This window comes from Chroicocephalus ridibundus, chromosome 3, assembly GCF_963924245.1.
Source record: "Chroicocephalus ridibundus chromosome 3, bChrRid1.1, whole genome shotgun sequence".
Classification (NCBI taxonomy): domain Eukaryota; kingdom Metazoa; phylum Chordata; class Aves; order Charadriiformes; family Laridae; genus Chroicocephalus; species Chroicocephalus ridibundus.
Window position 1 is genome coordinate 17,327,087 of NC_086286.1, and position 17,922 is coordinate 17,345,008.

The 17,922-nt window shown below is 50.2% G+C and overlaps 1 protein-coding gene across 1 annotated transcript in view; it reads left to right on the forward strand.

Annotated features, from left to right (window-relative positions):
• The first annotated feature begins 444 nt into the window (after positions 1-444).
• ITPKB (inositol-trisphosphate 3-kinase B) overlaps positions 445-17,922 on the forward strand; it is a 70,660-nt gene continuing 53,182 nt past the window's right edge. The window contains exons 1-2 of the mRNA XM_063328176.1: positions 445-823; positions 2,272-3,361. Coding sequence (XP_063184246.1) covers positions 2,435-3,361 — 927 coding nt within the window. The 5' untranslated portion in view covers positions 445-823; positions 2,272-2,434. The remainder of the gene's footprint in view (positions 824-2,271; positions 3,362-17,922) is intronic.

A 17,922-nucleotide genomic window follows, 5' to 3' on the forward strand; every position in this document is an offset into this window, starting at 1 on the left:
TGGGCGCATGGGGACATGGGTGGCCTTTAGCTCGGCACCCCCCTTCCGAAGGATGCAGGCACCACCCTTCGCCTTGACCGCCGTAGCCAGGGGAGGAATAGGAAGGCCAGCAGGCGCAGGGGGGCTGGGATGTGGCCGTCCCTCCGCCCCGGGCCCCCGCGGGCTTTGCCGGGGCTCGGTGCGGGGCTGGCCGGGGACACATCGCCAGCTCCGGACGCGGGTGGAAAATGGCTCGTGTATCTTTAACCCACAGCGGCCAAAACGCGGCGGCGGTGGGTTGTTGTTTTTTTTTTTTTCTTAGTTAACAATGGAAACTTTTTTTTTCAGTGTTTCCCTCCAGTCGAGCAGCGCCGAGCGAGCAAAAAAAAAAAAAAAAAGAAACTTGTTCCGCTGAGTTCAACCCCAGACAGGCTCACAACTTCCTTCCTGCTCTCCTACCCCCTCCCTCCGCTCTCCTCCTCCTCGCCGCTCCTCTCCCTCTCCTCCTCCTCTCTCCGCCTTTCCAGCCGCACCGGGAGCGGGCTCCGGGGCCGCGGCGCGGTACTGCCCGGAGCGCGGAGCCGCCCGCGGCCGCGCAGTCTCCGCAGCCGGAGCGCGGAGCGGGTAGAGCCCGGGACTCCCCCGTCTCTCCCCCCCCTCCCCTCACCCCCCCCCGCCCTCCACCCGCGGGGCGAGGAAAGCCGTTCGAATCCGCGGAGGGAGCGGGACCGCCGGCCGTGCTCCGCGCCCGCGGAGATGGTTTCTGCAGCGCCCTGCGGCCGCCGGCGCCGGCGGGCGCTGCCGGGCGCCGCGCACTGAGGGCGGGCGCGGATCCTGCTCCCAGGTAAGCGGCGGCGGGGGGGCGGGACGCGGACGACCCCTTCGCCGGGCTAACACCCCCCCCCCAACCCCCAGCAGCCGGGACGGGGGTCGCCCCGGGAGGTGCGCAGTGCCAAGCGGGCCCCCGCCGGGAGGAAGGGGCGAGATAGTGGGTGGGCAGAGGAGCAGGGACCGAGCGGGCTGTCCCGCACCCTGCCCTGGCCCCGGGCAGGCTGTCCCGCACCCAGAATCTTGCTGAGTACCTTGTGCCGGTGCTTTCGCACCACAGCCAGAGTGCTGGGAGTGTGGTGGTGCCGGGGATCCCTGCAAAAAGGGGTGCCCGGGCTCTGCTGAGCCTCACACTGCCTCCGAGCAGCACCTGAAGGGATGGGGAGTCTTTTGGTCACCCAGTCACTGAAGACTGCGCTTAGACCTCTGGGCATTTACCTGCCAGCAGCCTCACAGGGATGCACAGGGATACCGCTGACAGCATCACACACAAGCACTTCCAAAGACATGTATGCCGTAGCCAGAGTTAGCTCACGTGTGGGTAAACAAGCCTGCACACTCATGTAGGCAGCGTGTTTGTGTAGATTTCGTGGGTTCCCATGGCCCACCATGGGATGGGGATTGCAACTCCAGTGGCACATGACATGCAAACGGACATGAAGGAAGGCACACTGAAGTACAGAGGGGCACAGAGAACCACCTACAGAAGTAGAGTCTCTCACATGCGTACCACAGGGCACAAAACCACACATGTCTGTATGTGGGATCCGGGCTGTGACTTGGAGGTGGTTGCAGCAGTCGATGCCCCAGAAGGCAGACATGCACAGGGGAGGCACGTTTAGACAGGGCACGTGTGAAGATGTGCAGGGCCATGTTGTTGCACATGAAAAGTTAGGGAAGTAGTGGAGACGTCGTCCCATAACCATACAAAACTGCAAGCAGGAAGGCTTCATGTGTACCATTGAACAGAAATCCATGCTTGAGACTTGATCTCGGTCGTAGGTGACAAACCGGAAAGTGGCAAATCTGAGCTGTGTGGAGTTTTTCCCTTCCTTCAGAAAATGTCGGCTTTTGGGGCCAAAACTTGAAAGCTGACAACTTTCAGCTCACACCAGTCGGCCATAACTCCCTAATTCAGTTGCAGGAACGGCTGCTGACTGTGTGTCCTCTCGGACATCCCTGCTGTATCTGCATCAGCCAGCAACATGGAGAGGGGGAGGGAAGGCAGGAAAGAGAGCAAACAGCCTCAAACCTGATTTCCCCTCGGCTCAGACCCTTCTGAAGACTAGGCTGGGCCATGTCCCTAGGGGTGGCACACTAGGGATGGATGCAGGTGTGTGCAGGAGCTGGAGGGGGCACATAGGAAGGGAAGAGTCCAGCCAGCTGTGTGCACAGCTGGAGGGTGAGCTTACGGGGTGCACAGAATTACCCTCACCACTTCTCTCTCTCTCTCTCTCTCCTCAGCTGTCTCGTTTTATGGAGCTGCGGACTGGTGCCAGCCCAGCTCCCCCGCTGCCTCCCAGCGATGCTGCTGGTCCCGGTGTGGAGAGACCCTCGGCAGCCCCGTGGAGTCTGAGCGCCGAGGCGGCAGCGGCGGCGGCCCCCCTGTGCGCCCCGGCTGACTACTATGGCCGTGTACTGCTATGCGCTCAATAGCTTGGTGATGATGAATAGCAACAGCGAGGTGACAAGCGGCGGGAGCAAGACACCACCTCCTCCCAGTCAAGTGCTACCGAGGGGCCCGGAGACACCCGGCAGCTGCCGCCCGCTCCCCGTCTTCAGCCCAGCCCCCGTGCCACCCCGCTCCCCTCGCCGTGGTCCCGCTTTCCTCTTCCCGCCGTTGGAGGAACCCCCACGGCAGCCGGGCAGTCCCGGGGGTCGTCGGGGCAGCCGGGGTGAAGAGGGGCAGCCAGGACTCCCTGTGGCACGGCAACTTCAGCGGGAGCTGCACAACGTCCAGGTGAACCAGAAAGTGGGGCTTTTTGAGGCACATATCCAGGCGCACAGCTCCGCCACCCAGCCGCCGCGGAGCCCTCGGCCATCTTCGCCCCGGCCACGGCCTGCCAGCCCCACGGTGCCGATGGTGGGACTTGGGACCGGACCCCGGCCACGAGCCTACGGGGAGAGTGAGGCCCCTGATCTTGGTGGGGTGCAGGTCTGGCCAAGCACTGCAGAGCCCTCAGGGAGGCCGATGGTGATGGTGGGTCCAGCTGTGGGGCTGGTGGAGGGCAGCAGCCCCCTGAAGCTGTCAGAGCCTGGACCACAGCGAGGTGAGGTGGTGGTAGCCCCCACAGGACTTGAGGGCCAGTGCCCAGCTGTTGGTGGGAGCATCCCCGCTGTCATTGTCACGGACCTGGGGGGCCCGGAGGAGGAGGCGGGCGCCGTGCCCCCCGGCAGCCTGCCCGTCCGGAAGCTGTCGTCGTCTTCAGCCTCTTCCACTGGCTTCTCCTCATCCTGGGAGGAGTCTGAGGAGGACATCTCCAGTGACCCTGAGCGCACTCTGGACCAGACACCGGCCTTCCTGCAGACCCTGGACCAGCAGAAGCCCCGAGTGGTGAGTCTTGCACCAGCCCTGGGGAGGTGGGACGAGGGCTGGCTGCATCCCTGCTCCGAGGCACAGCTGCAGCGGGAGGGCAGAGGTCTGTCGCAGCAGACATCTGCAGAGAAACTTTGCACTTGCTTGTCGGTGCTTGGCTTCCCTCACATGAAAAGCTTATCCCTCTTCCTAGTCTGAAAATCCCCTGCTCGCAGTAGAGAGCAGCAGTACCCGTCCCACTGTGCATGGTCCTTGCAGAGCTTCCCCGGTGCTGCAAGCTGCCCGCTGGCGTGCTTATTGTGTACCCATGGACTGCAGCCTTCTGCTGACATGCGGTTACGAGCCTCAGCTTTCCCTCAGCACAGCTTCCCTGGATGCTGGAGGTTTCCCATGATTTACATGAGCCTAAGGGGAAATTTATTTCCTTCTTGGAGTTGAAACTGTGTGGGCCAACTGTCTGTTAAAATTTATACTGATGCCCATCACTGTAGTGTCTGTGTGCCTTTCACTTGGAAGCAAAAATCTCTAGAATTTCTGGTAATTCCCCTTTTGAATAAAACTTTTTGATTTTGGGGTGTCTTATATTTTAGGTAAGCATATTTTTATAAGGTATTTATATTAAGTTCATTTGTTTCTGGATCTCTTTTGTGGGGCTAGTTGGGAGGCTTCAAGCAAGAGAATGCATCAATGTTGTATTACCCTTAGAACAGAAAGGTCTACTCAGAGAGGAGGGCTTTGATGCGTTCTCCATAGGCAGACGCTCCACTCATGGGATTTCTTGTGTCATTTGGGGAGTTTGTTCCACGTCTGAATGCTCTGCACAGAGTGTGCTTTGCTCTGAGCTGTCACGCCATTTATCCAGAGGGCTTTGAACCGCTTTACCCCAGTGCAGGGTGCCCGTCACGAGGTTCTCTGACCAGCACATGGGCTCTCCCATCCTCCGGCTGTGAGAAGTTACATTGATTTGAGCTCAGCACTGGAGCCTTGCACTGACAAACCCTGAAAAATGCAGGGCAGTCCAGTGACTCCTTAATTTTAAAGAGTTTGATAAAGGCCCATCAACTTTCAGTGATGTCGTTCGCTATGTTTAACTTTCTGTAGACATATGATAGTGAAACTCTTGGTAAGCTTAATGACACAAGGAAAACCGGTGCAGGGAAACATCTAAGTAAAGTGAAGGTATCAAACTTGTGAAGAACCGACAGACTGTGGTTTGTAAAACACTCAGGAGGCTGAAATAAATATATTTGCGTTTCTACTTGTTTCATCCTGCTCCAAGAACTCAGGCTCAGTTCTGCTCAGGATGGAGAAGCAGTTGAGTAAAAGCACAGTTAATGAAGTTACGAGTGTGTGGCTCATCGTGTTTGCAGACAGTGTTGTATTTTGGGGCTCTCAACTGATGAATCAGCTCGCTCCCTTTGGGAGCTGCTACGATCCCTCTGCTGACTAAATTCTGCTGGTTTTGTGTGCATGAGCTGTAGTAATCTCTGCTCTATTCTCCATACTAATGACCGTTCCTAGTGCCAGATCCCACTGATTTGCTGCTGAAAACAGTTTGCTGATGGGCAAAATCATGCCTGATGCTCCTGTGGAAAGCTTCCTGGAGCCTCAGGCTGACTCTGCGCAACCTCCCGTGGCCTCCAGTGAGCTCAGCCAGGCCGGTGGCTCGGCAGTGAACAGGGAAGGCTCGTTTGTATTGCCAAAAGGCCTGGATCAGAGGGAGCTCAGATCAGGTTTGAGATCAGAGTAACTCTGCTGGGCTCAGTGGGACTACTCCAAGCTAAATGAGGTGAAGATCTGGTCCAAAATGTGTCAGGCAGTCTGAGGAGGTGCACTTGATTTTGTGTTTCAGTGCTGGAGTCAGCTCAGCAGGAGCGATTGGGCTAATTTACAAGGATACTTTCCGCTGGGCTCCATGGGTCCCATGCAGGGCTGATCACTGGCTTTGGCAGGTTATAGTCAACTTCTCAGCAGGATTGTGCGCAAATGCCCAGTAATTCAAAGCTGATTCATATAAATAACACCCAACTTTGTGTACTGGTTGGCAACATCTTTTAAATCCATAATGACAGCAGAAGGCAGCTACTGAAGCAGTCTCAGGTTGCACACTCATTTGTTTTCATGAACTCACTATTTCCTTTTAACAACGCACACGGTCTGGAAATGAGTTGTGTAATGAGGGAGAATGTGTGAGAAGCTCTCTCCGCAACTCGTGCTTTTCCGTCAAAATAAATCCTGGGAGACCTCAGCTGACAGAAACCAACACCATGCCTCTGGGTTGAGCAGATAAATGCTGGGCAGGCAGAGAGCCCTGCCTGTCTGCACCGGGTGCTGCTGGCAGAGGGGAGGGCTACTGTACCTGGAGGAGAGGTAATAACGAGCAACAGGAAAGCAGTTCTTGCTGCAGATACGGTCTGTGCCGCGCATCTCGCATAGCATGTTTACAGATTTGATAAACAGCAGGCTTGCTTCTGCCCTTCCTTTCTGGAGGCTGTCTGAGTTAGCAAATCTGTTAGGGATGTCCGGCTGTCTATTGTAGTTCCTCCTGGCATCCCCGGGAAATGGGCAGATCCCTCTGGCTGGCATGGATTCATCTTCCATTTGTACTTCAGGTAGGAAACTTCATTTGCGGTGGGGCCCACAAACTGGCCAGTAAGAAAATGACATTGTTAGCAAAAGGGAGGGAGTGCAGCCACTTTTTTGGACACTGTGACCTGGAGCAGCTTGGTGGCTGATACGGGCTCTGCCTTTGTTTATTTAAACAGTTTACTCAGTGCTTTCCCTGTCCCTGAAGTGTGCCGGTGCCCAGTGGGCTGCACGGCACTGGGAAACAGTGACCCTGCCGTGATTACGGCAGACTTGTGAAGTGCAGTGACAGTAAGAGCAATTTGATGTTTTGCTGTTGTCTACTTCCAAGTCCACTTAAGGTCTGAGTAAACCTCCATGTAAGGGCTTTTGCAGCTGTGGCTTTCCCCGGGCTGTGGGCTGCTGCTGGAGAAACCCCACGTTTGTTTATTGATGGTTGCAAGGTTTCAAAGACACTTGAGTGATTACACTTCTCAGGCTGCGTGGGAGGGATGGCGTGTCCAGGCAGCATGTTGGGATGGGGACAATGCGGTTTGACAAGGCAGCAGAGGGGTAGTACTCACTGCAAAACCCCTGTGACAGCGATGTGGGCAGTTTGGGGAAGGAGCCAGTGCCTCCACTTGCCCACCACCCAAGCCAGGGGGACGCAGCAGCTTTTGGAAGGTGCCTGTCTTCATCATAGCACATGCCCCGTGCCTAGGGAGGATTTCTCTCCTCCTGGCTGATCACACTGGTTAGTTGTGTAAGGGACTGAGAAGGTGCACCCTGTCCCAGGCTCCGAGTGGCACAGGTAGCCTGAGATGGCAACTTGGCTCCTAAGGGAGATTTCACACCCAAAATAAGCCCCGTTCTAGCTGTGACTCCCATTGACTTCAATGGGAAAATACGGGTTTGTGAGTTTTGCTGTTCCTGGGAAACCCTGTTTGCTCTTGCCAAGGGAGAGCTGATAGACCAAGGTGTACTCAGCAGTGGGAGGCCTGGCCCCAGTCTTGGAAGCCAACTGCAGCCCTTAAGTGAAAGATATTCCAGTGCTGGTCATTGCAGCAAGTTGTTGTCGTTGACCTAAATCCCCTAGTTTGTCAATTCCTTGGCAACTAGAGACAAAGCTACAGATGAGCTGGGGGAAAGGCAGAAATTGTGCAAGTACGTACTATAGAAAAATGACATGTCAAGGGGAAAAAAAACACCCTCCTGGAAAAACAGTGCAAGACTTTGCAGTGTTCCTCTTCCTGGCTTTCCCACAGCCGCTGTGGAAACACAAGGACATACAGCAGAATAGTAATCAAGCGACTCTCGGTACATTGTGAAACCTCTGTTCCTTTCAACAGGCGGAGCAGCTTGCTCAGAATAAGAGACTTCCATTAACCTGTGCAAAATGGCAAGAGTTTTTGGAAAAAGCTAATGGCATTGCTGCTGACAGGCGATTTTTTAATTGACTTATTTGTTTGACTCACAATGGCTGTAACATATTTCTGAAAGGAGCCAAGTTTAGACAGGGTTAGTGTCAGCCAAGGGCCTGTGGGACCCTTGCTTATTTCTCTTTGAGATGTTCCAAGGCATAAGCTGACAACAGCACTTCTGATTTGTTCCTATAAAAATCAATCGAATTAAATAAGCTTTGATTCCCTTTCCTAAACTGTCACTGTGATCAGGAAGTCTCCATGTAATAGAAACCATGACCACATGGCTGTGGTGATGCATGCAAGTCCCGTGTATATATATCTTTATGCTGACTCTGTTTATGTATTTTACTTCTTCCTCCCACCATGTTTGTCTTAAAGCTCCTAAGCGTATGAGCTTGTGAGTGGTATCACAAATTTAGTATCAATATAATGTCTAGCATATTGGGACCCTGCTTTCTTGCTCTGGAAGGCAACTGTTACTCTAGTAATGCATATCATTGCCCAGGGAAGGTGCTTAGCACACCAGCTAAGCTGCTGGAGGATGGAGCCGCCTTCAAGCCCTGCTGTGGGAAGACGAGGAGGAAGAGCAGAATGAGGTGGACACCTCTGTGTTTCCACTCTCAGAGCACCACACTCAGCAGACCTGACAGCACGGCATGTTTTGTCTGCTTGGACAAGATCAGGACCCTCTGGTGCCCATCGGGCTGGGCTGACCTTCAGGCTCTTCGTAGATGGAGGCACCGCACTCTGGGGAGTTCACAAAGCACCGCTCTCTATTTGGTAGCTTATTTTCTACTTACTCATGTAGCCTTCTTGAGCAATAAGCAGCTTTTTTATGGGCTCCCACCCACGGAGGCTAGGTGAAGATTCTGCTATAACCCTATGGGAGATGAACGGTGCTATTTCAAGTCCATTTTCATCAGCGCTTTTAAGCTCATTGGGAAGGGTTTCTTCTGTGCTACCATTCTCCGTGATTGACAGCGCAGGAATTACATGGCACATAGCAGATCCTTTTCATAGAGGGACTTACTTGCTAGCACAGCTGCTGTCTCTTGCACGTATTTTTTTTTTTTGAACAATTTAACACTTGAAGGCATTCATAGAAAGTGGAAAAAAGCCCAAAACATTTCCAAGGTGCAGGAAGAACAGACATTAGGCCCATTGTCCTTATGGTCCCCGGCTCTGGAAACAGCCAGGTTTCCTCCCCTTCTGATGGGAACGGCAGGATGTCAGGAGCTTGGTTGGTTTGATCCTTCAGGTGTTAAGCAGAATGTCCACAGAGTGAAGTTCCCAGATCAGTGGAAACTTTACAGTTTTGTCTTTACCTTTGTAGAGCCTTGCAATGACAAAACCAATCAAACCATAGTCAGCACCTGTCTCATGTTTTCCGTATTATTTCTATAATGTGTTAGGACAGATTTGCATGTGAAGAAAATATTAGCGCAGCTCTGAGCTCCCACATGGCGTGCGGTGACTGAAAGCCAGTGCTGAGCTAATGTTTTCTTTACATGTAAATCTGTTCTAACTCAGTAGAGAAATAATGACATCTATGTATGATGTTAAATGTAGCTTCAGCTAAGATTAGTCTTCTGTAATTGTTAGAGATTATTTTTGTTTATACCAGTAGGTAAATTTGTGCAGTAAATTTGACCTGCTTTCTTCCAATGAAGGTCAGCCAAGCTTTCTAAGAAAGATATGTTAATATTTAACAGACAGTGAAAACGAAATGTTAACATTTTCAAATCACTGAGTAACTTAGTAGCGTAATCCCTATTCTCAAATGTGACTTTTCAGGGAATGTGGGCTTCCACACTTGCTGGGTCACTTTAAATGGTCCTTTTATGGAATTCATCTTGCTCAGCCTTCTTGGATGTCTCCTCAGGATAAGCCTCCTCCTAGGTACCTTTCTTCTCTGTTGACGCTGATGTTATCTTGAGGTCTGCTAGCCCAGGAGTCTGCTTAAGTCAGGGGAATCTATTCCTAAAGTACTCATGAATGTCTTCTGTAAAATTTATCCCAATTTCATTCTTATTACATGAAAAGCCAGGTCATGCATAGCCCGCACAACAGCTGCAAGTGGTTCAGGAAGCTGCTCCAGTCTGAGGTCTACCAGCTTCAAAAGCAAGTGCCTCTGATTTGGCTTTTAAATCAGTGTTTAGGCAGCAAAATGTGTGATTTGCTCTGTAATAGGGATGATCACCCAGCAGTGCCTTTCAGCATGAGTTGGCATTAAGTATGTTCAGAAGCTCAGGGTCTCCAGCTGCAAGTTTCAGTCTGGGTGTAGGTACAATGAATGCACTCAGAATTGGTGGAAGCTTTTGGAAAACATAGCTTGCAGCTTCTTCTTTCCCAGCCGTGGTGGGAGTTCACTGCCACAGAGCTGCTGTCACGGCTGTGTGCCTGTGGAGATCCTCACTGCTGTAGTCAGACGCAGGTTGCATTGACTGCTGAGGGCAGGCATTTTCTGTCCTTACTTTCTCATAGATAGGCAAGATCAGTCTGAAACTGCTGCAAGCTGCTAAAACCCATATTAGCCTTTTCCCTCTCATGATATTTATTTCAATGCTACCATACGCTTCAACTATGAGAAGGAAGAAGTGGGTTTTTGTAGTAAAGAACATTCTTTTCATGAATGATGTGGAAAAAGAGACAGCCTAGTAGAAGGAATTCAATTCTTCCTGTTACATCTAAGATTTATGGCTAGCCAAAATACAAGGATTGCTTTTGGAAGGAGAACTAGGGGGCAAAACAACAAGTGCTTAGCACTTACAACTTCTTCTTGTAAGCAGTACAGTGTATTATCTGATCAGCGCTACACAACAGGAACTGCATTAGCATTCAGCGTTGTTGCGGTTTTAAGTAATAGTAAAGCATCTCTCGTCCCCCTGAAAGATATGTATGGGCTCTGGAGTGACATACCGACAGACGTTTTAGTGAGTTTGGTTCAAAGGACAGAATCAGATTGCCTCTTCGCTGTTTGCTTCACGCATTTGATTTGGAGAGAGGTCGGCACCTGCAGTTACCGTGGTGTGGACCTCACTGAATTGATGTGAGTTTTGCCTAGGGTTTCATCCTTGGCTTCCGGGGTTTCATCCTTGACTTTAAGTCTTGTACTTGGGGTTTTGGAAAATAGGGCTCTTGGACTGTGTGCAGCAGAGCGGGGGGTCTCAGCCTACAGTCTTCACTGTTACGAAATTCCCTTCAGCCTGAGTGCTTTGGGTTTTGCCTGAATGAAGACCAACATATCAACACCATGAACAACCAGCACAACGTCTTGGCTATGGAGCAGGACCAACCCTCTCCCTCCCATCAGCGTTTGCAGAAGGGGCCAACAGAAACGTGGCACCCAGTGGAAGGTAGCAGAGGGCTAAACAACGGCAGCACCTACCTTCAGCATCACCTCCTCCTCCTCCCCCTTCGCTTCCTGTCCCTTTGCCCTTGCTTGGGCAATTCATCTGCAGCAAGATAGAATCAAAGAACCCTCTTCCTTTGCTAAACAATTTGCTCCTTTTGTTAGGGTCAGATAAAATGCTGATAAAAGCTGTTGTAGCTCCGCTGAAGGCAGCAGGAGCATGCTGCAGATTTGGTCCTTGATCGTTTCTCACCTTGCTCTCCCCTGCATGTATCCAGTTACATCTTGTGATAAATCCAACGTTAAACGGAATTAATGAAGCAGAGATGCAGTCCCCACAGGGGTTTTGCCCATCGATAGGTACAGTGCTTCAGAGCCTTTGGGGACAGGAGTTTTATAAACGGAAAGATCTGCAGGGTGACTTTTTGGAAAGCGCGTTTTAGGGTTGGGTGTTTTTCTCTCGTTCCTCGCTAAACAATCTCCGATCCCTGCTGCTTGGGAAAAGGGCAGGAGCGGAGCCTGGCCCTCAGCACACCGCTGAGCTTTGTTCACTGCAGCCATACTTTGACAAGGCATTTTGGAGAGGCGTAGGAATAGCTTTTATCCCATTGAGCTAAATGCATTCAAAATGTTTTCGTTAAATGGGTAGTTAAATACACCGGTCGAGAGAGCCTGTGTGTACCCCTCAAAAGAGAGAAGAGCAGGGTGCCAAGGAGGGGCAGGGGTGAGAGGGAGGTGAGCAGGCTCCTTCTCACCACATGGACCATAGGACTTGCTCTGCCGGCAGCCACAAGCACCATTAGGTAGCCCTGGGCATCCTCCCACTGCAAGGAAAGTACAGAGCAGCCGGGGGAGAGTTAGCCACATGTCCAAACGTAATATGGTTGCTATTACGGGTAATATATATTTAACACTCTGCAGGGACCATTAAAACGTGCATCTGTAGGAAGGGGAAAAAAGTCAGGTTTGCTTTTTTGGCAGACTGCGGATCAGAGAGTCCAATCTGCAATCTTTCCTGGTGTGTTTCATGTGGGTGGGTTTTGTGAAGTTACAGGCAAAGTTATTGCACCCCTAGGCTACTCGCATTAAATGTTTCTCCAATTTTAGCAACATTCTTTCCAGGCTCAGCTACATTTGTTTTTATCTTCTCTATGGCAATTGATGATCTAAGTCTAAAATGTATAACTCCGCAGGATCTCCTGTTATATATTTCTTCCACAGCTGTAGCTGAATCAGGACAGTATAATCCAATGACATGTTGTAATGCCTAATGCTTTCTTTAATACATTCCAGATTAAAGGAGTCAGCAAAGTTTACATATCCAAAGTAATAAATTTAAACAATAATAACCACAAATCCCGAACCATGATAATATCTTGAAAGTGTTGGGTGTTTTTTTTTTCCTCCTATCTTCTCTGCTCTGGCTAAAGTCTGTTTGTAGGAAAGTCAACAGGACAGATAAAAGATGATGAGACAAACAACTTAATCCCTTAATAATGTCAAGTGGAAAATCCAACAACAGATTGGCAAGGACCTCAAATAATAACTGCAAAGTGGCCCTTACTGAGGACTACAGACCTAGTTTAAAAGGCCAAGCTTGGGATATAATTAGAGATGAGCCTGAATCAGTGCCCACAGGATCAAACATTTCTTTGAATTCTCAAATGGAGCCCAATTCCTTTTTTTTATCCATGCTTGCATAGTGTCAGCTTAGCTCCATTGAAGCCAGTTCAGCATCACCTTGTACCCTGTGGTGCCCTCAGTACCCACCCAAAGTGACCATGAAAGGCCCCAGGGTGGTATTTCCACCTTGGTGCTGTTGCAGGTGGGAGCACGGGACAGCAGGGAGTGCACGCTGCCCAGGCGGGCACCTGTCATGGCAGCACGAGGAGGAGGAGAGCTGGGCACCGCTTGCTGGCACCGTGCTGGACTCTGAGTCCCATCATCTCATCCTGCTCTTGCTGGGGACGGGCACACAGCTGCACCCTCATGCAGCAACCCCCATTCCTGCTGCTTCGGGCAGTCTCGGGCTGCCATTAATAGATACGCCTTGAAAGCAAGGCATGTGGTCACAGAAGTAGGAGGCACTGGGAAATGCAATTGCCAAGCAGCTTCAGAAAAAGCATGTTAATTGTTATCTCCTGAGAGGTGTATTTACTTGGAGCCGACAGTCCTTCACCCTGGGGTTTCATGGTGGGAATGTCTTGCTGGGGTGGAGACCAGGGCCTCCAGAAAGGAAAGAGATTTTAAAACTGTGTCTTATCTCTATGCACCTGAATTACTGTTGTATTTTAAAAGAATATGTGAAAGCCATTGTTTGAAAAAACCCTGACAAGTGTGCTCTCCCAGCTCCATTGTTTTAACATTCTCCTAGGAATTTGTATATAAAATGTTCCCAATCCAGTTTATCTCTCTCTGCTTGACAAATCCTGCATTTCCCTTCCATACTTTCAGCAGAGTGGGAACTAACCTTGATCTTTTTGCAAAGCCAACAGAATTGCCTTGTTGGGTGTCACGTTGCCACCTTCACACACAAACAGTGCGTGTCGCAGTTTTTGAGCAAGATGTATCACCACTGAAAAAAAAGTCTGCGTAAAGCTCATACATTCAAGATGAACTTTTGTAAAAGCAGCTTTAAACTGAACCAGACCCTCTCTCGGAGGAGGGAAATGTCGTCCAGCTCTCGTGGAAGCTGCCTGCGCAGCAGGTTAAAACAAATGGTTTGAAGCCAGGGATACAGCTCAGCTCCTCCGTTAGCAGCCCCTCATCTATGTCTCATCTCGAGGAGAAAATAGTTGGCCCCTCTCCTCAGGTCTCTGTTTTCTCATGTTACCCTTCATTGCTGGAGTGGCTTTTTCGAGCCAAGGTAGGCAGTGTGGGAGTCCAGGTGGTCAGAAGTGACCATAACATTGACCAGGTGCTGGACTGGTAATGAGAGGGAAATGCAGAGGTAGCATGGTGCCACCTTGTCTGTTCTTGTCTGATCCTGTACTGTACAGCCTGACCAGCGCTGGTACTTGGTCTTTGAGCTTTTGGGCAGCTTAAAGGCAGTTCCAGATCCCAGGTTTGTTCTTGTGGATGGGAACCCTTCCCAGAAGGGAGAAAGCTTAGAGGAGCCTGTTTAATATAGGCTGATCTCATGCTTGAGCATACGCAGGAGTTGACCTTTCAGCACTGAAATAAGAAGTGATGGGAATAGAATAAATCACAGCCTTGAAAGAAAAGCCAAGTAGTTTAGACGTGCACCTCAGGAGAAGGAGTCAAGGTGGGGAGGCTGAGAGAGCTGCAGAGGGGTCAAACGACAGGTTCAAAAAGTGATGGGTTTGGTGGATCTTTGCAGAGTCTGCAGGGGAAAGGCTATTGAGATGTGGAAATGAAGTATGAAGTGATGAACTCTGGAGGTGAATTTTAGTCAGGTGGGTAGGTTGGAAAGACTCTGTTAGGGACGTTATCCTGAAAAAATCTGCAAGACTTATAGATAGGTTGGATGTGAGGACTGAGAGAAAGAGATCCAAGTTTTCCACTTGCTAAGTTTCAGGGTAGGAGCAAAACACTCACAAATGAGAGTGGTAACATTTACACTTGCATTGCAAAGGCATAAATTGTTCTACGAATTGCCAGGCTGCAAAGAATCAAGCCTCTGTATTGCATTGCAAGCCTCAGAGCCATCATGTTTCCGTCGAAGCCAAAGCCAAAATTTCTGTCAAGTTGGTAGGAGGCAGCTCTGAGCCCCCATGGTACACCCCCTTAACCTTCAGGGGCCTGGCGTTGAAGGCAAGATTTTTCCAAGAGTATCATAACTTGAAGCACCCCCCTAATATCCAGAAGCCGCAGCCCGATGAGGAATTCCCCCTGGATGGCGGCTTCTGTCGGAGCTTGACTCCCCCTTCGGTCTCAGGAGAGGGTGGCTCAGGGCTTTTTCAGTGCAGCCACAGTGAAGGGTTGGGCTGCTCTGTGCCACAGAGCCCTTCGCTGCTCAGAGAGATGCTGGGGTTTGCCCTTCTGGCCCACTTTTCCTCTGGACCATCTGTGCTGTGCCCCCAAGGCATTCAGACCCCCATCCCCTTCCAGGCAAACCCCGGCAGGACAGAAGACTGTAGGAGCTGGCTGGAACTGGAGGAACGTTTTTTTGGCAGAGAGTAAATTTTCCAGCAAATGTCAAGGGGGAGGGGGAGTCAAAATGATTCACAAATTCAAACACATTTTCTGAATAGTTCTGGCCTAGAAAAAAATACAGAGGTGGGGGAAGAGGGAGGGATGTTAAAAATAGCGATGCGTGTCATTCTGACACTTTCAGAATGAACTGTTTCATTTTGGGAATGGTTTGTTTATGTTTTGCAAGCATTTGAAATGTAGATTTTATTCAAAATGGCATTTTTCACTTAAAAGTTGACCTCACGGCTAAAACACATTGAAAGAAGAAAAGAGAAAAGGGTTTTTAGAACTTACATAACCTGAAATGAAACACCTCCTCTTACTTTGGCTCCAGATGAGACATTTCAGAGTTTTCCTTTCACAGCCCCACGATTTCAGCTGTGTTCAGGCCAACCTGCACATCTTCTCTCACCCATTTTTTTTCAGTTGAGCTCTGATGTAAAATACCCCATGCTCTGTCCAGCTCCCGTGCTGGCCAACCTTTAAGGCTAATGCCATGGGGCAAGTACTTTAATCTGAGGTCAACCACACTTTGCTGTGATTCAAAGTGAAACCTGTGGTATCAAATGAATAAGAGCTGTAGGTTTTGTAGATAACTGGCAGCTTCTCCGGAAGATGCAGTGTCAAACCTCACTTAGAAAAATAACCCGAACTCCTGGGGCCCTGAAATCTGATCTAGAAATCTTCAGAGAAGCCGGAGTTTGCAGACAGCTGAATGGCAGACTTTCACTCCCCCAGCACTCACACTGGGCTCATTCACCTGATTCATTAAAGGGAAACGAGCAAACAGCTAGTAATTACTTTGCTGTAGCCAAAACGTGCCACAGAGTTTCCCCGGACAGAGGGGAAGGAACAGGCGCGTTTGCTATACAATGAGCTGTAGTCAAGTTTACTGTCCCCTGCTGTTTTTTCTGCCTTGCTGGGACACATGCCATTTCCTCAGCTGAAATCATAGAATTGTCTAGGTTGGAAGGTTCCTTTAAGATCATCGAGTCCAACCATTAACCTAACACTGCCAAAACCACCACTAAACCATGTCCCTCAGCACCACATCTACCCGTCTTTTAAATACCTCCAGGGATGGTGATTCAACCACTACCCAGGGCAGCCTGTTCCAATGTTTGATAACCCTTTTTGTGAAGAAATTTTTCCTAATTTCTTCATCCATCCTAAACCTCCCCTGGTACAACTTGAGGCTGTTTCCTCTTGTCGTGTTGCTTGTTACTTGGGAGAAGAGACCAACCCGCACCTCTCTACACTCTCCTTTCAGGTGGTTGAAGAGAGCGATAAGGTCTCCCCTCAGCCTCCTTTTCTCCAGACTAAACAACCCCAGTTCCCTCAGCCACTCCTTGTAAGACTCGTTCTCCAGACCCCTCACCAGCTTTGTTGCCCTTCTCTGGACATGCTCCAGAATCCTCAATGTCCTGTAGTGAGGGGCCCAAAAGTGAGTTGGGGCCTCACCAGTGCCAAGTACAGCAGAATAATCACTTCCCTAGTCCTGCTCACCACACTGTTCCTGATGCAGGCCAGGAGGCTGTTGGCCTTCTTGTCCACCTGGGCACACTGCTGGCTATTATTCAGCCAGCTGTTGACGAACATCACCAGGTCCTTTTCTGCTGGGAAGCTTTCCAGCCACTCTTCCCCAAGCCTGTATCACCGCATGGGGTTGTTGTGACCCAAGTGCAGGACCTAACACTTGGCCTTGTTAAACCTCATACCATTGGCCTTGGCTCATTGATCCAGCCTGTCCAGATCCCTCTGTAGAGCCATCTTATGCTCAAGCAGATCAACACTCCCGCCCAATTTGGTGTCATCTGCAAACTTACTGAGGGTGCACTCGATCCCCTCGTCCAGGTTGTTGATAAAGATATTAAACAGAACAGGCCCTTGGCATCTGGAGTGGAGCCTCCTTTCGTGAGATTTCCCTTGACTGTCTTCTGAGCCCCTTCCCTCTGAGCCTTGGGAGGGTTTGGGCACAAAAGAGGGAGAAAAAAAAGACGCTGCAGTGTGAGATGGCAAACTCTTTAGCAGCAGCCCTTTTTGGGCAGGGGCTGTAGAAAAGACCTTTTCCATTTGTGGGAAGATCCTAGGTTTTACCTGCAATAGCAAGGTTTGTAAGCATTTTTCTGGCCCGCTGTAGTTTTAGTGTTACTGAAGGGTGAATCTTATGGTGTGGACAGGATACGGACATTTTTAGCATCGAGGCACGTAGAGGCGAGGGGCTGGCAGTGGCCAAGCAGAGGAAAGGGATGTGCTCCCTGGTGTCCCTGTCAGCGGTGGGAGCTGGGACGGCTCTTCTGCTCTCTGCGGTGGCTCTGGGTCTCCCTGCAGTGGGGGAGACTAAAACTAAAACTAAAAACTAAAACTGCACTAAACTGCACTAAACTCACTAACTCACTAAACTCACTAAAACTGCACTAAACTCACACTAAAGCTGCAAGAGCAGGCAAACAGACTATTGAAATAACCGCTCCTCTTGGTTGAGAAATGGGCTGAATGGAAAGAAAGGCCAGAAGGGCAGAACATGTAAGCCGATTCAGCTTTCCGGTGACAAACAGAGAAAGCCAGCCCTCCCTCCCTGCCCCAGCTGAAACAAAAAGCCCATGCACAACTAGAGCGAAATCTGCCTTCCTGTTTGTCCGTGTGTCCTGAGGCCTGGGATAGCAGGTGGCATTCGACTCTCACATCTCTGCTGAAATCCAGACTCATCTCCCAGGCAAAATCTGGAGGTAGGGTCGCAGAGAGAGATACAAGCGGTCGCTGGAGGGCAAGGACCACACAAACTGCACATGAAGGCTCACACCACTTCCCTGTCAATTTTCAATATAAAACACAATTTGAAAACTCATCACTTTTTCTACAGGTAAAGGTGATTCAGAGATCTCCCAGCTGCCAGGAGATGGGAAAACAGCTCTGACTATGTTAATCTTAAAGTGGGGAGGCAGCACAGAGCCTGCTGGCTGGCATTTCAGTGCAGATTGTAAGAATTTAGCAAAAATCTTGACTGTCCAACTAAACAATTGCATTTGGACAATGATCTATGGAAGGTTGTACATGTCTTTTGACAAGGAATCTTAGGCTCT